This window comes from Mobula hypostoma, chromosome 3 (genome assembly GCF_963921235.1).
Source record: "Mobula hypostoma chromosome 3, sMobHyp1.1, whole genome shotgun sequence".
Classification (NCBI taxonomy): Eukaryota; Metazoa; Chordata; class Chondrichthyes; order Myliobatiformes; family Myliobatidae; genus Mobula; species Mobula hypostoma.
Window position 1 is genome coordinate 194,854,515 of NC_086099.1, and position 27,699 is coordinate 194,882,213.

At 37.9% G+C, this 27,699-nt stretch overlaps 1 protein-coding gene across 3 annotated transcripts in view; it reads right to left on the minus strand.

Annotated features, from left to right (window-relative positions):
• LOC134344475 (integrin beta-1-A-like) overlaps positions 1-27,699 on the minus strand; it is an 82,886-nt gene that overhangs the window by 7,878 nt on the left and 47,309 nt on the right. For all 3 annotated transcript variants that reach the window (XM_063044346.1, XM_063044349.1, XM_063044347.1), the window contains exons 2-14: positions 24,573-24,642; positions 21,839-21,924; positions 16,202-16,418; positions 14,214-14,384; positions 13,886-14,124; positions 13,400-13,558; positions 12,335-12,430; positions 9,040-9,129; positions 8,808-8,948; positions 5,624-5,826; positions 3,384-3,622; positions 1,802-2,024; positions 744-970 (exon numbers count right to left, since the gene is read on the minus strand). In XM_063044346.1, coding sequence (XP_062900416.1) covers positions 744-970; positions 1,802-2,024; positions 3,384-3,622; positions 5,624-5,826; positions 8,808-8,948; positions 9,040-9,129; positions 12,335-12,430; positions 13,400-13,558; positions 13,886-14,124; positions 14,214-14,384; positions 16,202-16,418; positions 21,839-21,924; positions 24,573-24,642 — 2,161 coding nt within the window. The remainder of the gene's footprint in view (positions 1-743; positions 971-1,801; positions 2,025-3,383; positions 3,623-5,623; positions 5,827-8,807; positions 8,949-9,039; positions 9,130-12,334; positions 12,431-13,399; positions 13,559-13,885; positions 14,125-14,213; positions 14,385-16,201; positions 16,419-21,838; positions 21,925-24,572; positions 24,643-27,699) is intronic.

Here is a 27,699-nt window from a genome sequence, read left to right on the forward strand (position 1 = left end):
AAATAGGCAGCAGAGGATTTGTCTTTTTTAATATAAAAAATCTCTTGGAGCAAAGGGCGGCCTGGTTCACATATCCCACAAGGACAAACACAACATGGGCCCATTCATGTTCCCATGATTACATTTCTAATCTGATCTGGAGAAAGAGTTGAATCAAAGGAGAAGCTGTTCAATATCGGAACTAAAATGAAGGGGTCAATTTATGGAAGGGATGAAGCTCTGTTCTAAGAAATAGCTTTGAGGCAAGAGTAGACTGAAACAATGGGAGTGCCCAGTTAGGCCTTCTGTGCACTTTAAGAAAGAGGCACCAGTGTGTTGTATGGGATTGAGGGACCACAAGGCTGGAAGCTGTGAGGGAAGATTATCCTAACAAACTGTTAAAGACTTGAAGGACCATTCTGTGGTTTTCTGATCTTTCAGGAGAATGCTGTTGCCTTTTCATTAGGAGTTAGAACAGTTGCTGTCTTATAAAACAGCTCCCAATGAGTGGAACACGAAAATGTCAGTATGTCCTTGATTACAAATATGCATCGATTTGGTGTACTTTCTGTAACTCGGACATTTGTGGGGGAAAAAGAAAACGTTAACAAAGCCTTAACCAACAGTTTCATAACAAATTTTGACTACTCGAAATACCAGATTTTGAATACTTTTTCATTGCTTTGCTAATAATATTTTTCATATATTTTGTGTATTGGAGCACTGAGTCACAGTTGAAAACTTCCAAAGCACACAAGTCTTACCTGGATTTTTGGTAACATGAACTTCTGGAACATTCTGGTCATTAACAGAATAGGAGAAGTAGAACCAGCAGTCATTCTCATCCTTCTCTTTACAGTGAGCAATTGATGGAACTGCTCCTGGTTGTGGCAACTGATCCTGCTTTTCCACCAAAATCACTTCAAACTCACACTGATCACAAGTATCTTTCTTGGGTCCTTTCTGGAAGGCTTTACACTGAACACAATCCCTATTGAACACAGAAATTTTGCAAGTTTATGCATACCCTTTCTAGTTAGTCACAGAGATTCAATTCCAGATCAAGTACCTTGGGTAAAAAACTACAATAAAGTTCTACTGGAGAGTTCATAGACTGTTATCCTTAGTTTACCCGTAAATTTGAATTTTTTCCATAGACATTAACTAGCCAACATTCCAAGACATACCAGTTTTAGTGGGAACACAACATTTGGACAGAATGACAAATTGAATGAAATACAGATGAAAGTAATCATGCTTTTTTTCCTTGCATTTTAAAATGGATATTTATTAGGCATCTCTGAAGACATTGATAGTTTACCCTTAGCTCCAAAAATTCATATTGAGAATGGTTCTATTGATACAAACTTGGTTCTCAGACTGGAGTACAATATTTGTACTGTTGCATTCTAATATGCATATAATCCATAAGAGTGGCCCAGGATCATTAAATGTCTATTACAAACTTATCTAACCTTGAAGCAGCAGCCAAGAAAATAGAAAATAATTTGTGAACATGATTTTTTTTCCCCTTTTATTTTCAGTCTTAAAAGAAATATTGTCTTAAGGTTAATCATGAGACAAAGAAATCAAGACTGTAAACATTAAGATTAAATAAGATATGATGGGTATTCTGATTATTTCTGGATTAGTTTACCCCTTTTAAATATGATATTCAAGTGCAGAAGGATTAAGCACTTGTACTAACATATGGAACAGTTTTACTTAAATGCCACAACTTTTATTTAATATAACACTTAACATGGTATAATGCCGAGGCTTTAACACAACAAAAACAGGAATAAAATATCGGAATACCTACTTATGTTCTATACAGACTCCTGGGCAAGTTGGACACATTTCACAGGCCGACCCCTGGAATTTTGGATCAGTGCATTTGCAGCGACCACATTCACATGTACCTCTGCCATTACACATCTGTCCATTCTTTGAAATACATGTTGAATTGTCCACAGAGCAATCACAGGCATTGCCAGTGAAGTTGGGGTAACATTCACATACCCTACACTTACAGATTCCATTTCCTGCAGAGGCAGAGATAAATATTCCTGAATAATCGAGTTTGTGATTTCTGCACTCCCTACCACCTTACAACCCACTCACCCATCCCACCAAAAAATCATCAATTTACTTATGAAGCAGAACAATTAGAGCAGACAAAGTCATTAAGCCCGTCAAAGTCTGTAAAGTCTGTACTGGTTTAATAGAAGAACAATCTGGCTGGTCATACTACTTGCCTGTGTTATAGGTATCAGCTTCACTAAAAATGAATTTAAATACAGTTGGAGATAACAGTAACAGAAAAAATGGTAAAAGACTTATCATACAGATAAATAAGCATATAGTGCCCAGAGCTGCATACAATACCCTAGATGTGGAAAAGTGTTTTTTAAAGATTCATCAAGGCTTCCTTATTCTTGAACTCTTTTAAAGTCCACCAGGACTTTATAATTTTTTTTTGGAATACTTTTGCAACTGCTCGCCTCTTTTAAATGAACTATTCATATGTGAAACCAAATCTGTTCTTCTTTTCCTTTTACAAACTAGAGCGCAAAACAGTGAAATTATAAAATCAATTACTAAAATAAAAGCAATCTTCTGGATAACTGGCAACACAGGAAGTGAATATTTTCAATATAGGAAAAGAAAAAATTTAAAAGATTGTGTGGGATAATATAGTTGCAATCATTTATCTCAACATTCTTCTCAGTTATTCAGTGTAATATCTAGTCCAAGATTGAAGCACCGGATGTCACAAGAGGTCATTAATCCCACAAAGTCACAGCATTCACATCAGCACCATGCCTTCAGTTAGTTCCCTGTAATCTATTCTCGCATCAAAAATGCTTGGTCCTTTTGCTTTTCATTTACACTTGTACGGGGGGTGGGTGGGTGGGTTAGAAGAGCACTTAAATGTTTTTGCAGTTCAGTTTTGAAACAAGGTTCAAGTCTCCAATCAATTAAAGATACTGAAAGAATGCCTTAGAGTGACCACTGCATGAAACAGAAGTACATGGTAAAGTGATACAGACTGTGTGCTGTCCGATGGGATTAGTTTAGATCAGCATCATGGTTGATGAAGACATGGTGGGCCGAAAATGACATTTACTTTCTTTCTCTTTGGCGTTAGGTATAGTTCTAATTCAACACGTGATGAGATTAGGTAGCACAAAAGCATGATGGAATTGACTCTTCTATGAATTGAGATGTGCTAAAATGGTTCGAGTGGGAAAGCAAATGCCTCATTTCCAAAATGAAAACAGAACTTTTTGCCACAGCAAGAGCATTTGTAACAATATTGTAAACAGAAGTATTCTGTGAAACTTCATTATGGAATGTGAAACATTAATTCATGTAGATCACTTCATGTACTGCATACTTGCCTCCACAAATCAAACCACCAGACCGGTCACAGTTGAAGTTATCACATTCACAATATTTGCCAGAGATGATTTCAGTAGGATTTTCCCTCTTTTTACAGACACATTCTCCACAGATGCAATCACCATTGTCACTGCAGATTTGAGATGTATTATCTTTCCTGCATGAAGCATCCATGTCCTCACTGTTTACCTCATCAGTGCTGCACTCACAGAAACGCCCAATGCGCCCTTTATTACACCTGAAAATTAAGCAGCCTATATTTTAAAAACTGCCGTGATATATTATAAATATTACAATATTTTCATGTATTTCTTCTAGCACCTTTAATGAAGAAGATCTGAACTCTTGCTGTTACATTGTGTGTTATTCAGTGGTACTCAACAAACAACCTACCAAATCTAGTGGTTAATATGGAGTCTGAGAGTGGTGCATGGGCGAGACCTTTCAGCCACCAAGTCAGTACTAACCATTAAGCATCTATCTTTACAATAATTGTGTAATATTTTATCCACAAGTTCCGATCAACTACCCTGCCCAAACTCCCACACCTACATTCTACCACTCATTTATATACTAGGGACAATATAAAGTGGCCATTTAACCTGCCAACCCAAACAGGAGAGGAAACAGGAGCATCTAGAAGAAGATAATGTGGGCACAGGAATAGACAAAGAATAGAGATATACAATTCCTGGGCAAGCACATGGAATTAGTTTAGATCAATATGTTGTGTGCATATATGGTGGACAGATAAACCATCTCCTGTGCTGTAGTTTCTATGACTGTACCTGGGTCGCTGGAAGTACAAAACAGCTTTACTTGCCACAGCACTGTGTATATTAAAATTATCTCACCACACTATTGCACAGCTCTGGTGGAAGGGAGTCACCACGACAGACAATACAAGTCAGCTTATCTGAATACTTTTTCAGACACACTGATATACTGGGGCTGGAATTTATTACGCCCGCAGTATGAGTCACCTTTCCAGATCCGATGAGGGAAGTTATTAACGAGCCACAAAAGGAGAATTATTAGAAGTACCTCAAGCTCATTTTAGTGCAGGCCATGAGCAAAGATGCTGAAAACAGCATCTAAGAAAAGAGGAACAGTTAACATTTCAAGAGGAGGAAACACTTCACCTTTCTACAGATGCTGGTTAACCTACTGATAAAGATTAGCTTTATTTATCACATGTATATAGAAACATAGTGAAATGTAACTTGCGTCAAATCAAATCAGCAAGGATTGTGCTGGGCAGCTGCAAGTGGTGCTAACGCAACATGCTCACAACCCACTAACCCGTATGTTTTCCGAATGTGCAAGGAAGCTGGAGCATCCAGATGAAGTGCACATAGTTACGGAGGGAACACAGAAACTTCCTATGGACAGTGGCAGGAATTAAACCCCGCTCTTACAAGTGGCATTATAATAGTGTTACACTAACTGCTGTGTGACCATGCCACCCCACTGTAAAAGGAGTGTTTACAGTAATTTGTATTATTTCAAATTTCCAGTATCTGCAATTTTAAAAAATTTTCATGGGATAAGCTGGATTTCTCCAAAATTTAACTATCTCAGGATTGTGTGCAAATTTACCATGCACCAGATGCCAATGGCAGACATATAGGACATAAGTCTTTAGTACACAAGTGAAAACAGATCAGATTTTTTGCATGAATTGAGAATAAATGTCCCCGGGGAAATTACAGTAATAAGCAAAGAATCATTAGCATACCAAATAGCAATTAGTAGTAACATAGTCATAATTCTATAAATTACAACACTGCACCAAAATTAGTTCTTACAGACAAATTCTTGCCTTATTAAATGGATAAATGCAACCTGCATTGTCTGCATTAGCAGTTCCACCTTGAGAGAGATTAATGTTTTGGGTGTGATCCAACGAGCTTGAGCCCCTTCACTTTCTCCTCAGAGTGCATCTGTATTTTTGCTACATCATTAAAAGCTGTTCAAGTCTGCAGTGTGACCATTTTTCACCTTGCACAATTAAACAGGAAAAAACTCCCTCCAATATAAGCTGCCATAAACAAGCTTTTTTGTTAAATTCCTGCTTTGATTAACGCTTAAAAAACTGAAACGTCTTGAATTTTGACAGTATGTCACATTACAAAATCAAACGTATCAATTAAAATGATTCAGTTGAACTTTTATTCATTAATTTCTCCACATCAGGCATGCACTTAATTACAAACTCCTGAACAAATTGGTCACCTACCTGCAGGCTCCACATTCAAAGGTTCCATTACCCTGATGACATTCTGCGCTATTTGGCAATCCCTTTTTATGACATTCACATTCACAAATAAATTCCAGATTAACCTCTACTTTTTCAGTAAATCCCAGAGGTTTGATTTGAAAACTTGTTTTTTTACCATTATTTGGACATTTTGTTGCTGTGATACTTATGTTGAAGCTGACCTAAAAGACAAACAAAAAAAAAATGACTTTTCCTCTCTCACAGGGGCCTTTTATTCTTAGGTTTCCTTTAAACACACAGGTTCTGTTGGCTGTGCTCCCTTAAACTGAACAAAATCTAACGTTCCAAAAAATCAAATTAAATGTGCTAAGAAACCAATCAATGGTTCAATGATTCCATTTAATATCAGGTAATATATACAATATACAACCCGTAATTCTCACTCTCCACGGACATCCTTAAAACAAGAAAAAACCCAAAGAATGACAGAAAACGAAAACTTGAGTCCCGAAGTCTCCTATTCCACTTCCATGCACAAGCAGCATTAACCCTCCCTTCCCCCCTCCCCTCCCCCCATTTATTCTTGCATAAATTATCAGCATTCTACCACCCATCATAAACAATAACCGATAAACTAGAAAATCTGAGGATCCAGCACTAAAGTTTCAAATGTATCAGATTTAAGAGTTTTACTGTAGACAGGACTCGTGTCTCCTAAGTGTGAAGTGATGTACTTTGGGAGAACTAATAGGCTAGGACATATACAATGAATGGCACAGCTTCTGAGTTTTTGAGAACAGATTATTAAAGCTGGCCGCACAGGCAGAAAAAGCAGTCAGAGAGGTAGCTTTGTTGGCACAGAATACTACCCAGGTTTGTCCTGTTCATCAGGAGGAGAACAAAAATTCAGCCAATTACCACCCATTAGTCTACTCTTGATCATTAGCAAGGTGATAGAAGGGACAATCAGCAGTCCAGTTTGGGTTTTGCCAATGTCAATCAGCTGATCAATTCATTACAGATTTTATCCAACCATGGACAAAAGAGCTGAGCTCCAGAGGTGAAGGGAAAGTAACTGTGCATAACATCAGGACAGGACTGTGTATGTGCATGGGTGGGTGGGTGGGTGGGTGGGTGGGAGGAGGAACAGGGCTGTTATTTTGTTGCCTGTTGTGTTCTACTGAACATTGTGGGCATGCTACAATGTGGCAACACTTCCAGGCTGCCCCCAGCACATCCTTTGGTTGTTAACACAAACAATGTATGTTTCTATGTACATGCGATTGATAAAATGAATCTAAAATCTGTTCCTTCATCAACAATACGTTAAAATCATGGAACTCTCTCTATTATAACATACCCACACCTCAAGGACTGCAGCTGTTCAAAAGGGGCAGTTTTCCACCATTTTCAAGGGCAAATAGGAGTGGGCTATAAATGACCTACCTGGAATAAGTATAGCAGGATACAATACCAACAACCTCCGCTATGCGGATGATACAGTACTGATAGCAAACAGTGAAGTAAATTTACAGAAACTAGTATCTACCATCAACAGAGAGCGAAAGATTTGGCCTAACCTTAAACAAAAGAAAACCGAAGTAATGGTAATACCAAAGAAGCATGATATCCCAAACTGTAGGACCGTATTGGGAAATGAAATCTTGAAACAAGTTCAAAAGTTCAAGTTCCTTGGAGCATGGGTAACATCTGATGGCAAATGTGAAACAGACATAAAAGCAAGAATAGCAATGGCAAGAACAGCATTTACAGAAATGGGAAACATCCTAACGAACAAGAAAATAGCAATTGACATCCGCCTTAGAACTCTCAGCTGCTACATTCTTCCTATATTGATGTATGGCTGCCTGTCATGGACCATCACAAATGCAATGGAAAAAAGAATCAATGCAGTAGAGAAGTGGTTCCTCAGAAGAATGCTATGCATATCATATACAGACAGGATAACCAATGAAGAAGTTTCTACAGAGAACAAAAACAAAATGTACATTACTTAAAAAAAAAATCAGAAAACAGCAATCAAAATTCTTTGGACACATCATGTGAAGAAAGACATCAGAACATTTAGTTACAACTGGAAAGCTGGAAGGAAAAAGAAGCAGAGGCAGACAGAGAATGAAAATGACAGATGGAATAGCATCATGGTTAGAAACAGGGGAGGCAACAACTACAATTCGGAGGGTCAGGGATGGTGATGGATGGAGAGACATGATCGCCCACGCCGAACGGCAAGGCATCTGAATCATAAATGCTGGCTCAGCCTACCTTCCTTGAATTTCTAAGGACATAGGAGCAAAGATCTAATGGTACAACTTCATAATGAATTGGTTAGGCTATTTATGGAATACTAAGTGCAGCTCTGGTCACATTACTTGAGGACAGACCAGCCGGCACTGGAGAGAGTGTAGAGAAAAATTACCAGGATATTGTCTGGGATTGAGTGTTTCAGTTGTGGAGAGACTTGATAGGTTTGAGCAAAGGCAGCTAACAGCAGACCTAATAAAGGTATAAGAATTCTGAGGGGCACAGATAGGATAGAGAATAGGAAATTAAAATCAAGGATGGGAGGTGGAGGGCTAAAAGTAGGAATCTAGAGTTCCCAGCTCATAGGGATGGTGGAATCAGAGGCACAAATGTAAGAATCTGTGCACTTGAATTGGCAGAACATAGGTGGCTACTCAAATGGGATTAGAATAAAAGAATACTCAACAGTCAAGACGGTCATGATGGCAAAAAAAAATGTTTCTGCTGATGGAAGTATGCCATCCTTTTACCTGATCACAGAGATAGTAGAAGCAAACAGGAAAAGGACATGATTGGGAAGCAATGTTGATTTTGGTTATGACCTACCAGAATATTGTTTTAGATAATTAGACAAGATGGTAAGGTTGTATCCTCAAATGCTAACTTTTTATAGCTACTGAAAATGGAATATAGGCAGAGACCAACTAAATATATTTTTAGGGTAAGATTCAAACACTATAATCAGACATCATCTATGTGGTGCTTAGAGGAGAGAGGAAAAAAAACAATACGCTTCAAACTAACCTCAAATTAGCTGAGCAAAAAATGAGCTACTTGCTGATTCTCAACTTCTGCATAACTACAAATGTATAGATTTGGTCAGTGATCAAACCTTTTTAGAAAATATTAGCTTCAGTAATAATTAGCAAGACATTACCTCGTCATCAATCTGAATGCCCGAACACTTCCTGCCATCCTCCTTTGTATGAACAGTATTATTCTTACAGAAGGCTGTATATTGCAATGAAATGCCTTCTGGCAATTTATCATTCTCCAGGATAACTTCAGAAGACAAAGCCTGCTCAGACCAAAAAACAGAAGTGTTATATTGTTCTAAAGTACAGAAAAGGAAGGTAAACAAATTTTAAAATTTGTGTGTTAGTACTTACGTGATAAGCATCAAGGATTAAATTGATAACATTACTGGAGTTTGATGAAAGAACACCCACTTCAGATTTTGGAATGAGATTATGGAGTTCCTGTTAGAAATAATGTAACAAGGCTAACTGCAAGTTGTAGGATGACAATAATAAATCAAGAACAATAGTAATAAGAGTCTTAACTTTTTTTCCCCAAGGTAAGAAACACTGAGTTAAATGAATTCAGTTATTGCTTAGAAGAGCTAAAGGCAGCAATGCCATTCAGTTGGCATACAAATTAAAAAGTTTATTCTTCAAATAGGTTAAGTCATAGAAAACTAGAAGAGATCCAGAAAAGGTACCATTTAGTAATTCATAACAGAACATAGCTGTAGCTAAAGACCACATCACATTAGTATTTCAGCAGTAGTGTAATGTTGTTTCCACTAGCTTTATTGTTTACACTAACTTTATCTTCTTGTGATTTCAAATATTTCAATTTTATCAAGCTTTAGTTCCAATAATTTGACTTTTTTTTGCTCTTTAAGTGCATCGGCCAACTCTTTCCTTTGACATGTCTATCTATCTGGTTAACTTGTTAACCAATTAATAGCTGGGGCTCCATTTGCAGTTCCATGTTTTTGACTCATTATACTTGCTCTACATTGGAAATAAGTGCTCATTTCATTTCCATGTTTACTGTTAACTTTTCATATATTAATCCACCTTTTTTCCAAGATGATCACAATTCTGCCACTGCTGACAAGTTACTTTACACTGCATCTTTCTTAGATCTGCTTTAAAATGTAGTCTCTTTTCATGCAGTAACCCCAAGATCAATGTTGAATTTCTTTTACACTGTGGGTTCTGAGGTGGTCAGATACCAATGCTGGTATGGTAGACACTATAGGTGGGGCATAAGGCACATTAGGTATTTACATTGGCCTTCTACGTGTTCCTGATTATGGACACAAGGTTTTCATTTCATTGTGATGGTCCTCCACCACTTGAGAACTAAAATTCTCGAAGAGTCAGCCAAAATACCATATTTTTTCCAAGGTAACTTTAAGCATATCCTTGAATATTTTCTTCAGTCCATTTGATAATTACTTCCCCTACACACCCTGGAATATAATGCCCATTTCAGAAAACCGTTGCCATGTATGAGAATGATGAGGCCTACCTAACTTGACTTACTCTTAAGTAAGGCATCATTATTGAGGATGTTGGGTTGGAGAGGAAAATAACATAGGTTAACTTATTGTTCAGAGAACTGGGAGGATGTTGTGGAGATGACATTGGTGGTATTTTTCTATAGTCTTGAGGTCTTTGCTGTAGGTAATTCATGTTTAGGCAATCTGATAGACCATGAGTTTCGCCTAACTCAGAGCTCCTAAACTTCAACTTTCCTTTTCTTCAATCAGCTAAAGGCTGAGGTGACATAATATGGTTTGATTTCTGCCTGTGCAGTAAAATGCCTCTCCTGATTTCCAGATGTTCAATTTTGATAGGGGTTATTCAGTCTGAAATATTAACACTGACTGATTCTTTTCACAGTTACTGCCTGACCTGCTGAGTGTTTCAATATTATGTTTTACTTCAGATTTCCAGCATCTGCAGTTTCCAGAATCTTGTGTCAAACCTTCATTACTGTTGCAATAGGGATCAGTTAATAAAGAATATTGGCCTTGGGGATTTTGACTGCAAGACTGACCCCATCTGTGCTTGGGTAAATGAGTCAACAATGACTGAGTTCAATCTCCCAGCACGCATAAATGTGTGTATAATCTGCAACATTAGCTCTGAGTAACAGATGCTGTAGATTTAACAGATTCATTTTGAAGACTAGCTCCATTCCCATACTGATTTTAGCTGATTTAAATGATACATAGATCTGAAAATAGTAAGGGTAAAGAAACTATTTTCTCTGACAGAAAATCATTTGAAAATTGGAGTTGGACCATTTAGCAAAGAAACCAAAAGCCACTTTCTCCACATGAAGGATAATGAAAATATGCTGCACTCTCAAAATATTGATACAATTCAAAGGATCAAGGATATTTTTGTTTGTTAAAAGAGGTATAGAAATTGAATAAATATCAGAAAGAGTTTATAAAAATTGCATTGGCAGTAGCTAAGACTATAGCAGTTACTTGGAAATCTGATTCATATTTAAGTATGGATCGTTGGAATAATGAAATGGCTAGCTCTATTCCACTTGAAAAAATTACTTATAATTTAAGAGATAATTATGTAACATTCTTGAATATTTGGAGCCCTTATTTACAAAAGATAGGATGTCATATCTAAGTGCTCCGACAAAGAATTTGGTTACTTGGGGAAAGTAACGAATAATTATACCAAATTTATTTTGAATCCCATGGAGCGTGTGGAAACCTTCCAATATCCAGACGGCTTTTTTTTTTTCTTTTAGGTAGGACTATATATGGGGGGGGAGGGTTAAGGGGAGGGGGGGTAGATTTTATCTTTTCATGTATTCTTTTTGAAAATTTAATAAAAATTATATATAAAAAAAAAAGAGGTATAGAGTGAAGATGGGTACATGGAACTGAGGTACAACTCAGACTTGACTGGATTAAATGGCAGAAGGGGTTACTGTTGCTATATTCTGACAACTACAACTTCATTCCTTTTTTGATAAAAGAAACTATAAGTGGTTTTGTCTGCATGTTACAGCAGCACGAATGACTGAAAAATACCTATGGGTGTATGTCCAAACCAATATTCCAGCATCAACCTTTCAAAATGGCCATCACAGATCTCACTGGTAATTAATAGATCCACGAAAACTGCCTAAAGTACCACGCAACACACATAAAAATTGCCAGCAGCATCTCTAGGAAGAGGTACAGTCGACGTTTCAGGCCGAGACCCTTCGTCAGGACTAACTGAAAGAAGAGCTAGTAAGAGATTTGGAAGTGGGAGGGGGAGGGGGAGATCCGAAATGATAGGAGAAGACAGGAGGGGAAGGGATGGAGCCAAGAGCTGGACAGTTGATTGGCAAAAGGGATATGAGAGGATCACACACCAAGTTGTATATTGTTTTAATATGATTAAAAGTGGCAAGTCACTAAAAAATGCGAAATATTTCTTCTATAATTATACTTTTGAGGGGGAAATATTATTTATTTATTATTTATTATATTATTTATTAAAGCATCACGCTCGATTATCAATTTTTCCCTGTGATTAAATGATAATGATGAAAAGGATGCAAGAGTATTTTCACATCATACTCAAAGAATTATTTTGTATGAATGCATAAAAAATACTGTAGCTGAAAAATATATTTGGAAGCACTTACCTCGTATACACCCTTGAAATCATCAGTAACAGCAAAAATAGGCTGAATATTATTTTCACTAAGTTTCTGTACCAAATGAGCAATGGATGGATAATCCTGCACACAAAAATGTAAATCAGATTTACTTGAAGAGTGACACTTTTTTTTTTAAAAAGAAAGAATAATCTGTAAACAAGGTAGATAAATCTTCATGTCTTTCAAACATTACAATGATCAATACAAAGATTGGTGGCGTTATGGATCATGTAGAAGACTGTCAACAGATACAGAACAGTTCCAGATATGGGCAGAGAAGTAGCAAGAGGGATTTAAACAGGCCGCTGGTGAGGTGTTGCACTTTGGGAAATCAAATATAAAGGGACAGACAACTGTGATGACTGCACAAGTTGATAGCATATGGCAGGCTTACCTTTACTTATTGAGGCACTGAGTTAAACAGCCAGGAGGTATGATGCAGCATTATAAAACTCTGGTTAATCTGCATCTGGAGTATTGCATTCATTTCTGGACATCCCATCAGAGAAAGGATGTGAAGGTTTTGGGAAGGATGCCGAAGAGGCTTACCAGGATTCTGCTTGGCTTAGAGGGCAAGTTCTTTAAGGAGAGGTTGGGCAAATTGGGACCCTCTTCCCTGGAGTGGCAGAAGCTGAAGATTATGAGAGGTATAAGGAGACAAGTTGGCATTTGATTTCCTCCAGCATTTTTTATTCTGTGCATGTTATCTGTAACCACCACCACCGCCGCCGCCCCCCCCCCCCGCCCCCGCACCAGGGTGACAAAGTCTAATGAATGTCTTGGTTTTAAAAAAGTGGTGTGTGCTTGGAATGCACTGCCAAGTGTGGTAGTGGAGGCAAATACTATAGAGACATTTAAGAGGCTCCTCAATAGGGACATGAATATTTCAGAGAATGAAGGGATACAGATATTGTATAGTCAGAAAGGGCTTTGTTTAGTTAAGGCATTTAACTTCTAGTTTAATTAGTTTGACATAACATCGCAGATAAAAGGGCCTATTCGTATATCGATCTATGATTCACAAGTTCCAGGATCAAAAAACAAACTTACATAGTAATCACTCATGGTGTAGAGACCTTCAGTATTGAGATGACATTTCCCGTCATTTGGTAGAACAATGCCACCCAGTTTACCATCTCCAGCAAAGTGAAATCCTGCATCTGTAGAAAATACCAGCAATCGAGTAACATTTCGCCAACCAATCTTGTCCTGCAAAGAAAATAAAAATGAAGTCCTGAATTCCTATAATTTTTACAATTCTATTTGGTTTATTTGAGGCACAGAGGATGGAAGAAAAGGAAGATTACAGGAGAAAGTAACGAGTACACTAAACAAAGGAGAAAACTACTTGGAAATGTTGGTGAAGTTCTATGACAAGCAGGAGTCAAAGGGAGATCTGTTGAAGTATGCCAAATAGTGATTATCTTTATAAAGAAAACTGAAAATAAAGATATATCATATAACTCGATAAAAATGAAGCAATCCATAACACAAAATATTACTTTATAATAATCAGGGACAGTTATTATCACTTACCCCACAAACAGCAACCTGCATAATGGCATCAAAACCACCTTCTGGAGAGTCCAGATTTCCAGAAACAGTCTGGTTGCTTACAAGTTCATTGAACTTTGATCCATCTTCTGTCAATGGTAGCACATTTTTGAAGCTAAATGGACTTGTGCATACATCAGCACCTGGACAAGGATTTTTTCGTTTGGCTGGGGTTGTGCTAATGTATGGCATCACAGTCTTATCCACAAAGGACCCAAACCCTAAATGAGAACAGGTTTAATACAAGATGAAGCATTGTAAGGCAGAAGGAAAGAGTACGGCTCTGAAAATAAAGACTGATCATCCTTACCAATTTTGAAATCAGAAGTTATCTTCTGCATTTCATTTTTCAATTCTGTTCCTAACTTTTTAACCTTTTCCAAGTCATCCTTCATGGAAAAAGAGAGGTCCATAAGATAATAGAGATCAATAGGATAATCATCTGCTCTTTTAAAATACAGCGAGAAGGTCTGGGGCTCTCCTGAAATAAAATTAAGGAATTCCAGTGTCAGAAATGGACATATGAAATTCAAATTCACAATTAATTTGTTTCATATCATATCAACAGCATATGACAGGATATCAGAATGTCTTTATCCTTTGAAAACTGTACATGTGAAATTTGTCATATAAATTAGCATTTCATCTCAAGTTAGTTACACCTTTGTATTAAGCCCAATTTTGAAATGCATTTTTATTCTTGGACCATAGGTAACAGCATCTAACAAATTTCTACAAAGTTAACCTTGACATAAAGACTAAAACATTAGGAACATCAGAATAACAATAAGTGGAGGCAAGCCAAGGTAGAAAAGGCATATGAGAATTGGAGTCATCGTGACATAGATAGAAGTTCACTCCAGACAAACGTTATCTATAGAACAAGAAGAGACTATGACATACACAACTATCATTGCAATTCAACAATAAAGGCCTTTGATTCAATTTGGAAAACAGAAATGGATATATTATTGCCTAGGTACTTAAAAGGCTGAGCTACTACCACAACCTTATTTTCAATGTGAAACAGTAAAAGGTAATGCTATGAAGTCCTATAACAGAAATTCAGCACAATCTAATTGAAAATGCAGATGGAATGCATACCATCTTTGGAATACAATCTTAAAACAAGATTTTGCCTGCTGGAGAGTCATTTTATGAAACTATTCAAACAGAAGCTTGCCTATGCTTGTTTTAAGAGGCACACTCTCATAACTTGCTTGGCCTAAATATGGACCAAATGCTGAATTCCAAAAATGAGGAAGTGAGGGAAGCAAGCTACATATGACTTAATCGAAGAGGCCTGGCAAAAATAAAGTCAATGGGCTTCAAAAATGATTGGAGTCACAAATGAATAAATGAAATGGTTACAATTAACTTCCAACAGTCATCCCAAGACATAAAGTAGAAGCTTGCTAGGACAGTGTCCGAAGCCCAGTTACCTTTTGCTGTCTCGTTGATGACTTGCTTGTAAATGATAGGGTTAGAAATGCAAATGTTTGATGGCTGCAGGATATTAAAAAAAAGTGAAGATTCAATGTTCATTCAGAAATATGATGGCAGAGGGGAAGAAACTGTTCCTAAAATGTCGAGTGTGTGCCTTCATATTTCTCTATCAGCTCCTTGATGGTAGCAATGAGAAGAGGTCATGTCTTGAGTGACGGAGGTTCTTAATAGTGGACGCTGCCTTTTAGTGATATCCTCGATGCAGGGGAGGCTACTGCCCCTGATGAAGTTGGCTGAGTCTGCAATTCTGTACAATGGCCCCTGCATACCAGACAATGATGTAACCAAAAAAAGCTAATCTACACACTGTGATGCAGTGTAAGGGAAAAGTCTCTTGCTCATCATAAATAAAGCAGTGAAGTCTTCAAAGAAGAGCTGGGCACACTGGAGCATCAGCCACAAAGCTGGACTGTAACTTTAACAAGTTAGGATGCTTTGAAAATTAAGTTCTACAAAATGTGGACAATACTACCATATATTGAGATATTTGCTGTAGTTACATTTCTCAGATCCGTAAGCCAGTCTGTTTGACAATAAATAGTCCAGTGGCAGGGCTGCACAATGTAGCATTATGCTAACTGTATTCTTGATAGTGATGAATTCTCTGCTGGGATAAAACCATTTCAAAGTCCAATAAATCCCAATATGCTCATCACTTTGCATCCCAAGATAATGTGTCTTGGATGTATACCTGAATGGAACAGTGACTATCACCTGCAGCCATTTTTATTGAATTTGAAACATTTTCTAATTTATAGCAATTATTATTTTATGTATTTCTTATAGAAATACCTGATCGCAATTTCAGAGTTAGCTTCTGTGGTCGAATCTGTGTAATGTCTTTCACCTCTACTTTTGTACCGCTTGTGCGACCAGTAAGTTCTTTATTTGCGTCTATTTGTTGTGAACCTTTGGGATTTTCAATCTCATCCTCCGAACATCCTTTACTTTTTAAAGATTTAATATCATCACAGCGTGCAGAGTTTGGTTCCCCCTCTTGTAAGAAATCCTACAAAACAAAAATTCAAATCCTTGAGATGCAGATTATGCCTTAAGAGAATTTAAACACCTGTAGACTTTGACCTTATTTGATAAAGCATTCATAATATTTGATTCTATTATCTTGCTTCAACAACATGCATTGCTGAAACTTCAAGGCACATTTTCTTATCCAGATTGACACACATTTAGCCAAGCTTCTGACTAAGTTTCTGTCTCACTGAGATGCCAGCTACTCATGCCTCTTCACATTTTCTACATTCTATCCTACAATTTGTCCTCCAGCAGAAAAACTGCAGCAGCTATAAGCACTGCATTTCTACACTAGACATTTAAATTACCCCAGCCTCTTCACTGGCGATGTAGAACAGTCCATGCTCCAAGCCTTCCCCGGTAACGTTCCCCAACTCTTGCTCGGCTACATCGATGACTGCATTTCATGCACCCATGCAGAACTCAATTTCATCAACTTTAACTTCCACCCTGCCCTTAAAATCACTTAGTCCACCTCTGACTCTGCCCTTCCCTTTCTTGATCTCCCTTTCCATCTCTGAAGACAAACTGTCGACAGACATCTTTTATAAGCCAACTGATTTCCTCAGTTATCTTGACTATACCTCCTCCTACCGGATTTCTGTAAAAATGCTATTCCCCTTTCTCAGTACCAAAAAAACGGCAGAGATGTCCTCCTTCTTCAAATAGGGCTTCTTTTCCTCCACCATTGATGCTGCCCTCACCTGCATCGCCTCCATTTCCAGAATATCCACGCTCACCCCATCTTCCCGCCACCTCAACAGTGAGAGTTCCTCATCCTTACCTACAAGCCCACGATCCAACATATCACCCTCCACAACTTCTGCCATTTCCAAAGGGATCCTACCATCAAACACATCTTATTTCCCCCTCCCCCCAACCCACTTTCTGCAAGGATCACTCCCTCCGTGATTCCTTTGTCCATTTGTCCCTCCCCACTAATCTCCCTCCTAGAACCTATCCCTGCAGGCAGTCTATGTGCTACACCTGCCCCACCTGCCCATTTGCCTCCTCCCTCACCTCTAGTCAGGACCCTCTTCACCAGAAAACCTGCTAGTGTCCAGTGCTCCTGATATGCCTCCTCTAGATTAATAAGGCCCACTGTAAATTAAGGGATCACTTCACAGAGCACTCCCTGCTCCTTCCACCAAAATGCAGAACTTCCTGATGGCCAAACATTTTAATTCCAATTCCCATTTCAGCTCCGACATTTTGGTTCATGGCCTCATCACTCAGTATGAAGGAGCAACACCTTATATCCTGTCTGGGTAGCCTCTAACCTGATGTCATGAATATAGATTTCTACTTCCAATTTAAAAATATTTCTCTTTTCCTCTCCTCTTCTTCTATTCCCCTCTCTGACCTTTTATCTCTTTCGAGTTGCCTATCACCTTCCACTGTGTCCCTCCTCCTTTCCTATCAGATTCCTTCCTCTCCAACCCTTTATCTTTCCTCCCCACCCCACCTTTTAACTCTAGCATCTTCCCCCTTCCTTTCCAGTCCTGAAGAAGGGCCTTGGTCCAAAACGTCAACTGTTTATTCATTGCTGCCTGATCTGCTAGGTTTCTCCAGCATTTTGTGTGTATTGCTTTGGAGTTCAAGCACCTGCAGACTTTCTCATGTTCATAAAGAGGCACGAGTTTAGATTTCTCCTTGACTGAATTTTGGCTCAGATATTCCAAAACCGAATAATAATCTGACTTAATATTACATGGTCAGAGTTCAGGCAATCCTATTTTTGGTTGGAATTGCACACCAGCTGACATATGGGAGATCCTGTTTCATTTTCTTCATCGTCTTTCTTTTCTTATCCAATGAGTTATAGTATTCTCTGCGAAGCATCCCATGTCCACTGAACAGGTGAAAATTACCTACAACTTTCTATTTCACTCTTCCTTTTTTTTAAAAGTTTATTTTTATTTGGATAAGGAATTCACAATTATCATGTACTTTTTTCACACATATAACCTTTTCCATTTTTTTATATGTATAAAACTACAATTATTTATACATTCTTAAGTACACATTGAGATGATATAAAAGGAAAATAAACATTTAAATAGATAATTATGTACTTTGGTAAATCTAACCTTATTAGGCTAAGTAATGAAATTAGTTGTTAAGAAAAATGGTAATAATAGTTTCCATACAACCCTTCTGGACCATTTCCACTGGTCCAAAATGTTGCATACAAGCCTATATACCAACCATTGTAGGTGTTTATATCCCAATTTGTTCGTGCTTGTTCCTGCCGGCAGACATAATTATCCAATCCCTATGTACTTATTTACTTAATTTTTTCATTTTTTTTTATCCCTTTCCCAAATCTTTCCCTTTACTTGTGTTAATTCTCTATTTTCCAAAAAAAAACAAACATTTAGACTAGGGGTGCTTACGTTAGCAATATTACTGTGTTGATGAGAAGAGCAATATAAATCATTAGGAGAGTCATCTAAAGTCTGCTCGCATTGGGGTTATATATTCAATCCATTCATTCCAGATTTGATAAAATGTTTCTTTTTGAGTTCTCAGGGAGTAAGTCAACTTTTCCATTTTAAATATTTCCAAGATAATTTCGTACCAATCTTCTAATGTAGGTGGTATTGGATTTAGCCATTTTCTAGTGATTGATTTCTTACTTGCCGCTAAGAGGGCCTGCAGCAACTTTATATCTTCCTTCTGTTCAAGGAACAATACATGCCCCAAATAGAGCATCTCAAAGTTCAGAGGTATCTGGGACCTAAGTACCTTAACTAATGTTCTATGAATACCTTCCCAAAATAGACTTAATTTAGGGCAATCCCAGAAAATATGAAAATGATTTGCCTCCTTGGAGCCGCACCTTCTCCAACACATCACATTTGTATCTTTATATTTTTCCTGATATGGGGTCTTGAAGTATCTTATAATGTTTTTTCAACAATGTTCTCTCCAAGTCAAAGAATTAGTCGAGGACCATTGAAAGCTGCAGATTTTCCCCCAAGCCTCCTCCGAAAGTACCAACCCCGCTTCTTTCTCCCACTTCTCTTTAATATACAGTGTATTTACATTTTTAGCATGGGAGAGTGCATTATATAGGCGAGAAACTGATTTACTAGGTATTGAACTGCAAGCCGAATTCAGAATCTTGAAAAATTCTAATTCTACTGTTGATAGGTCTGTATATCTACAACTCTGGTTAACATAGTTTCGTATTTGAAGGTACCTAAAAAAGTCATTATGTTCTAGGCCATTTTTGTCCTGCAGGATTTGGAAACTTTGTAATACTCTTTTATCTATAAATGAGAGGTAGGTTGTAAGACCTTTCTTTATCCATAGCTCAAATCTTTTATCTCCTCTGTTGGGAAGAAATTCGGTATCATATGCACACCATCTAAAGAGTTTTAACATGTTATTAATTCCACATGAATTAACCACCTTCTGCCATACTTTTAATGTAAGATTTATCCAAGCATTATTAAATTTTTCCAACCGGGCCTATTTCACTCTTTCAAATCATCAGATGGAAGCAACCACTCAAATTTATTTTAAAACCATTCATAATATTTCACGTGTCAGGTTCATATCTTAGAAGACAAATGAGAAATTTCAATATGCCAAAACCAGAGGTTTCAGTTACAAGGAGAGACTGGATAGGCTGGGATTACTTAGCCTGTAGAGAAGGAAGCTGAGGTGTGACCAACATGAAGGACATAGACAAGGTGGATAAACACAACCTTTTTCCAAGGCCAGGGGAGTCTAAAACTAGAGGGCATAGTTTTTAAGGTGAGGGGAAAGATTTATATGGGAGCTGAAGGACAGGACTCCCCCCACACCAAGGATTGTGGGTACATGAAATGAGATGCCATCGAAAGAGGCTGGTGCAATTACAAATGTTTAAAAGACAGTTGGCTAGGCTCATAGATGGGAATGGTTTAGAGATATGGGTCAAATGTATGTAGATAGGACAATCTCATCTTGGTCAGCATTGATGAGTCAGGTCAAAATACTGTACATTTCCAAGCAATATAACTGACTATGGCTGTGTATTTAAGCTACCTAACATTCAAAAGGATAGCTCTTCACAACTGCCAGAGTGATGCATGAATTGCAAATAGGACCTTGATATACAAATAATTGTCTGGACATTGAAAAAAAAGTTTTGTTTGCTGCGCTAGGTGAATTTAATATTTGGAGAGATTTGTGCTTACAATTAGCACAAGTTATGATAGGCTCATTGTGTCACAGATACGTGCCTCGCTATAACACTTTCAGTACTTTTATTCTCTGGAATTAGTTTCAGAAGCTTACACACATGTAATCAAATGTAGCTTACAGCAGACAACATAGCTTCTTCCAAAATTTATGCATGTCAGACTGAAAAATATTTGGATCAGACCCATTTTGTTTTAGTCCTTTTGTGCTCTATTTCGTCAGCTAATTACAGCATTTTTTTGAAATCCTAAACTTCATTTGATATTTGTTATACCTTCCAACTGTTTCTAATACTTAGGTCTTCTTCTATACATTTCCTTAGAACAAACTCTTGCTCCTTTGGAAATTAGTGTTTTTTTTTCCATCTCCTGTCTTCACCTCTCCAAACCTGCCGTTTTATGAAGCAAGCTTTGGCACCCTCTCGGAGCAATCACATCTGCCATTACACCTCTCCTGTTATCTGCCCTATTACAACTTTCTCTATACTCACCTTTCCCTGCAACTTAAAACTAATTTATCTCACTTCTAATGAAATTGCTTTGTCCTGAAACATTACTGTTTCTTGTTCTGCAAATGCTATGTGACCCGAATGTTTTCATCACTTTTCCTGCTATACATTTTTCCCTTGCTTATACCTTTATGGATTTCACAATTTTTTCCCATTCAGTACAGCTGTAGGTAGCCGTCCGAAAGCTATTGTGTTTGACTTCATCTACCCTTAGAATATATATTTTTAAAACTTTGCCATTATCAAAATTCTTTTAAATAAGCCATTCCTACAAGACACCTTCTGTTGTGGTAATAAAAAGACCCTGAAGGATCGAGTAACTTGGACAAATTTTCCTATTTAATCATAACTTAATCAAACCAAGATTAATTAAGAATACTCTCAACTTATTAATTCCAGTGGAAGATTACAGGATATTCAAAATTTCTATAGTTGATTTTAAAGTTGAATTAGTAAGCACACTGATGTGCTTACTAATAAAGTAGTAATAAAAATAAGTGTTTATTTTAGGAGACAAGTCCATAACCAAGCTGCCTACACTTGAACAATTGATTTGAGAAAGTTTAGCTGTGTGTGACTACTACCCAACTGTAAATACCCTGTGCCTGGATGATTTGCAGCTTTCTCCCTGCTCTCAAGGGAAATCAAAAGTCATGCAATAACTTCTTCAAAAACTTTTAAAATGTAAAACTTACAACTTTGGTGCACCATCCACAATTTCTACCGGCTTGTATACATTCTCCACATGACTTTGCACTGGCTTTTAAACACTCACTGGTGTCTGTAAAACAGAAAGAAAGTTTAAGATTTTAATCTGTCTAGCTGTACACTGAAGTACAACGGTTTATCAGAATCTCTCAGCTGTAGCTATCAAGCCAGATTAAAAACCACTGACAAATTAAACTGTACAAAATAAACATCAGGATCATTTCAGCAATAACAGGCCCTGCCTCTCAAACTACTTCAACCCAAAATTCATGTCAGTACAGTATCATTAAGCACTCTTATTTACTGATTATCAATGGTTTATTTAAACTCTTTAAAATTTTGTCTCCTTGTTCAACATTCTATTAGACCCATTTTCCCTAGCTGGTTTGTCGTCTTCCTTCATTAACTTAAGCACTTCATTGGATTATCCCTCAAATAAGTTAAAATTTAGAGCCTGTTAAATTTAAATTTTCAAAGACAGACTCAATATTAATTTTTTTTTGAATTACAAGCTTCAGCCACTTCACAAATATTTGTCTAAAATACAACATTTTTTGAATTTTCTCCACAGATCTTGAAGCAGCTCAATATTAGGTCACATTTCTATCGCCTTACAAGATAGATATTTTATTGATCCCAAAGGAAATTCGTGTCACAGTAGCATTACAAGTGCCTTATAAGATTGTTTTTAAAAACAAATCTTTTATTAGAACCTTGTGATACTTTGATTCATCATTACTTAAAAAGAAAATGGCATAGCTGGAAGTTCTAGATTTGACCTCAGGTGCCGTTTGTATAGAGTTCACATGTTCTCCCCAAGACTACAGGCATAAGAACAAAAGAACATAAGAAATAGGAACAGAAGTAGGCCATCAGGCCCCCGCCATTCAATAAGATCATGGCTGTTCTGTCCATAAACTCAGCACCATCTATCTGCCTTTTCCCCATAACCCTTAATTCCCCTACTATGTAAAAATCTATCCAACTGCAACTTAACTATATTTAGTGAAGAAGCCTCAACTGCTTCCCTGGGCAGAGAATTAAACAGATTCACCACTCCCTGGGAAAAACAGTTTCTCCTCATCTCCATCCTAAATCTTCTCCCCTGAATCTTGAGGCAATGTCCCCTAGTTCTAGTCTCACCTACCAATGGAAACAACTTTCCTACTTATATCTTATCTATCCCTTTCAAAGTTTTGTATGTTTCTATAAGATTCCCTCTCATTCTTCTGAACTCCAGCGAGTAGAGTCCCAGGCGACTCAATCGCTCCTCATAGGTTAATCCCTTCATCTCTGGAATCAACCTGGTGAACCTCCTCTGCACTGCCTCCAAAGCCAGTATATCCTTCCTCAAGTATGGAGACCAGAACTGCACACAGTACTCCAGATGCGGCCTCAACGGTACCCTGTATAGTTGCAGCATGACCTCCCTGCTCTTGAATTCAATCCCTCTAGCAATGAAGGCCAACTTTCCGTTTGCCTTCTTAATAACCTGTTGTACCTGCAAGCCAACTTTTTGCGATTCATGAACAAGCACTCCCAAGTCCCTCTGCACAACAGCATGCTGCAATCTTTCACTGTTTAAGTAATAATCTGCTCTTCTATTATTCCTTCCAAAGTGGATGATCTCACATTTACCAATGTTGTATTCCATCTACCAGACCTTGGCCCACTCGCTTAATCTATCTATATCCCTCTGCAGACTCTCCACATCTTCTGTACAATTTGCATGACCCCAAGGTGCTCTGGATTTCTCCCACTTCCCAAAAAAACATGGAGGTTGCCATGTTAATTGGCCATTATAAATTGCCCTTGGCTTTTAGATGACTTATAGAACTTAGGGGCAGATAGGAATGTAGGGAAACTGAAATTAATGTAGGATTTGTGTAAATGAGTGTTTGATAGTGCAGACTCAATGGGATGAGGGACCAGTTTCAGTGTTGCACGACTATGAAACTAAGCAAGGAAATGAGAAGAGAAGAGAAAATACAGGCAGAAGTGGTTTCTAGGAAGAGGCCCATTTCAACAAAAGCAGTGACAATGGACAATACAGTCAACAACAGTTAACAAATGGAGATTCTTTACATGGATTTTCAGAAGTTCTTTGATAAGGTGTTGCATACGAGACTGTTAAAGATATTACAGGAAAGATACTAGCACAGACAGAAGATTGGCTGACTGGCAGAAGGCAAAGAGTGGGAATAAAGAGGCTTTTTTTTCTGGTTCGCTGTTGATGACTAGTGGTGTTCCAACGGGTCAGTGCTGGGTTTCTTACTTTTCATGCTATAGGGATGATAGACAATGACTTTGTGGCCAAGTTTGTGGATGTTACAAAGAGAGGTGGAGGAGCAGGTATTGTTGAGGAAGCAGAGCATAGACTTAATAGGTCAAATATCATCTTGGGCTGTACCTATTATATGGTTCTATAATGTGAGTTGCAGCAGTGCATAGATGTAGTGAAAGGGTTGAGAAAGGCAATGAGGTTGGATCATCAGCATGTATGAGAAGCAGATATTATCAATGACAGTATCCAGTGAACAATAATCAATTCTTCATGGACTTTTCTGAGAAGATGCCATTCAATATCTTAAATTGAGAAAAGCAAATGTAAGCAATAACCTTGTGGAATCCCTTGTGTTTTTAGGAAAACTTATTCAGAAATTATCATTGATGTTTTATTGAATATATTAAACAGCAAATAACTAACACCATTTGTGTTACCTGATTGGGCAAGTGCATTCCAGCAGCAGCAGCAAATCAGTACAGTATGTAGGATACATTTCAAATCCATCTGAAAGAGAAAGTCAGAATCAAAGATGCATTCAAAATCTTGCTTCTGCCTAAATTGTTACTTGAAGCTACTTAGGGAAAATGCCTGTGATAGCATTACCTCAAGTAATCAATTGTTCTGTTAATCAATAGAATGAGACCAGGTAATTGTTGGGAACAGAGGCTCTTCAGTAAAACTCCACTCTTCCATACCAATACAAATTAAGTTTTATTTTCACAATATTCACTTAGCCAAGAGTAATTTACAGGCCTTGTAGAGTTTCAAACTGCAACAGTTAGGTTCCCAAAATCGAATAGAAGGTTATTACTAAATCCAAAACACTTCCCTATTTCTCCAGTGAGAAATGCCAACACCTTATCCCAACCGCCCATGATTCCTCATGTGACAAGGTCAGCATTCCTGGAAACAAGTTGCAGCAAGGTACTTCTAAACCTCCACCAGTAAGCATCATTTTAAGGAGACATGTTCCTGTACCTCCTCCCTGACAGTAGTACTGGGAAGACACCATGTTCTGAATAGCAAGGGTCCTTCCTGTGACACTGCCTTTTGAAGATATCCTTGCTGGTGGGGAAGCTAGTGTCTATGATGGATTCCACAACTCCCTGCAGGACTCTGTGATTGGAACTGCTATACCAGGTGGTGATACAACCAGTCAGAATGCTCTCCAAGGTACATCTGCAGAAATTTACTAGAAGTCTTTGGTAACATACCAAAGTTCCTCAAAGTCTGAATGAAGTACAGTATAGCCATTGGCATGCCTTTGTGATTGCATCAAAATGCTGGGCCCAAGACAGATTCCTGGAGAGCTGATGTCCAGTTGTTGATAAATTAAATACTATATTTCAATGAGGGATTATGCAGTTTTGTCAAATTAAGCTGTGTATTGCTTAGATAAGACAGAAATTAAAACTATACAATAAAAGTTCCTTCATTTTGCTTCAAGGTTATTCAGCTCAATATTATTTCACCTGTATGAACTTCAGTATATTTGACAACCAGTGACAAAATAGTTTCATGTAATTGATACTCATAATTAATTTGATTTTCAAAACTCTTCCCTCTTCAAATAAATCCATCACCAAAACACTTAGTGGATTAGACCTTGGATTCAGCAAGGCATTTGATAAGGTACCCCATGCAAGGCTTATCGAGAAAGTAAGGAGGCACGGGATCCACCAGACCGGCTTGCCCACAGAAGGCAAAGAGTGGTTGTAGACAGGTCATATTCTGCATGGAGGTCGGTCACCAGTGGGATCTGTTCTGGGACCCCTACTCTTTGTGATTTTTATAAATGACCTGGATGAGGAAGTGGAGGGATGGGTTAGTAAATTTGCTGATGACACAAAGGTTGGAAGTGTTGTGGATAGTGTGGAGGGCAGACAGAGGTTTCAGCGGGACATTGATAGGATGCAAAACTGGGCTGAGAAGTGGCAGATGGAGTTCAATCCAGATAAGCGTGAGGTGGTTCATTTTGGTAGGTCAAATCTGATGGCAGAATATAGTATTAATGGGTAAGTCTCTTGGCAGTGTGGAGGATCAGAGTGATTTTGGGGTGTGAGTCCACAGGACACTCAGAGCAACTGCGCAGTTTGACTCTGTGGTTAATAAGGCATATGGTGCATTGGCCTTCATCAATCATGGGATTGAGTTTAGGAGCTGAGAGGTAATGTTGCAGCTATGTAGAACCCTGGTCAGACCCCACTTGGAGTACCGTACTCAGTTCTGGTCGCCTCACTACCGGAAGGATGTGGAACCCATAGAAAGGGTGCAGAGGAGATTTACAAGGATGTTGCCTGCATTGGGGAGCATGCCTTATGAGAATAGGTTGAGTGAACTTGGCCTTTACTCCTTGGAATGATGAAGAATGAGAAGTGACCTGATAGAGGCATACAAGATGATGAGAGGCTTTGATTGTGTGGATAGTCAGGCTTTTTCCCAGGGCTTAAATGGCTAGAATGAGAGCTCACAGTTTTAAGGTGCTTGGAAGCAGAGACAGGGGAGATGTCAGGGGTAAATTTTTTTTTATTACACAGAGTGGTGAGTGTGTGGAATCGGCTGCTGGTAACACTGGTGGAGGCAGATATGATAGGGTCTTTTAAGAGATTCCTGGATAGGCACATGGAGCTTAGAAAAATAGAGGGCTATGGGTAACCCTAGGTAATTTCTAAGGTAAGGACATGTTCGGCACAGCTTTGTGGGCCAAAGGGTCTAAGTTTCTATGCTTCTATGTTTGCTTGGATGTGCTGATCACTAGCTCACTATCATTTGTTGAAATATCACTGACTACTAATATCAATGCTGTTTCCCTGCCAACACAAAAACTCAAAGCTTAAGATCTTTATGCATAATGTATCCAAAGCTGTTGACCTTCTGGAATGAGTTGATTACAGTTCTAAATTTATTTCTGTTCAGCATCTGACAGACTGGAAAACAACTATAGACAGCATTTTGAGACACAACAGCTCCCATCTCTGGTAAGCTTCTTGGGGATTTTTAGGAGTTGGGTGCAATGTTTCATATTATAAGGCTATTTAGTTAGAAGGCTCAGAAATGTATACATAGATCAAAAAAAACATTCTCAGTCTACCAACTATTCCTGATGTTGTGCTGATAGCAGCCCCACAAAGTTTGCAGACCAGCACCAACTCCTAATAGTGAACCACTACATCATTAGGTGGATTGCATGTTTTATTTAGTGTGAACAAGCTTGGCTTTATAGTCACAAAGATGGGCACTATTGCTGTAATGAGTATTTGAAGGATAAATGCGGAATAATTTTGCAATTATTTTCAGTTCGCAAACTGAAAATGAAACTAGGAAGCAGGTTATTAATACTGGACATTAAGACATTTACAGAACCAAAGGGTGGAATGCTGGTATAGCTGACACCGCAGCTTTAACAAACTAAAAAATACATCAAATCACAACTTCAGAGCAAGTTAATGGCAAAAATGGTTATTTTTTTCCAAAGGTTCTAAATACAAGATAAATTATAAAAGGCCAACCTAAATCAACAAACTAAAGAGGTAAATATCAAGTAACAATGTTTCAGAAAGA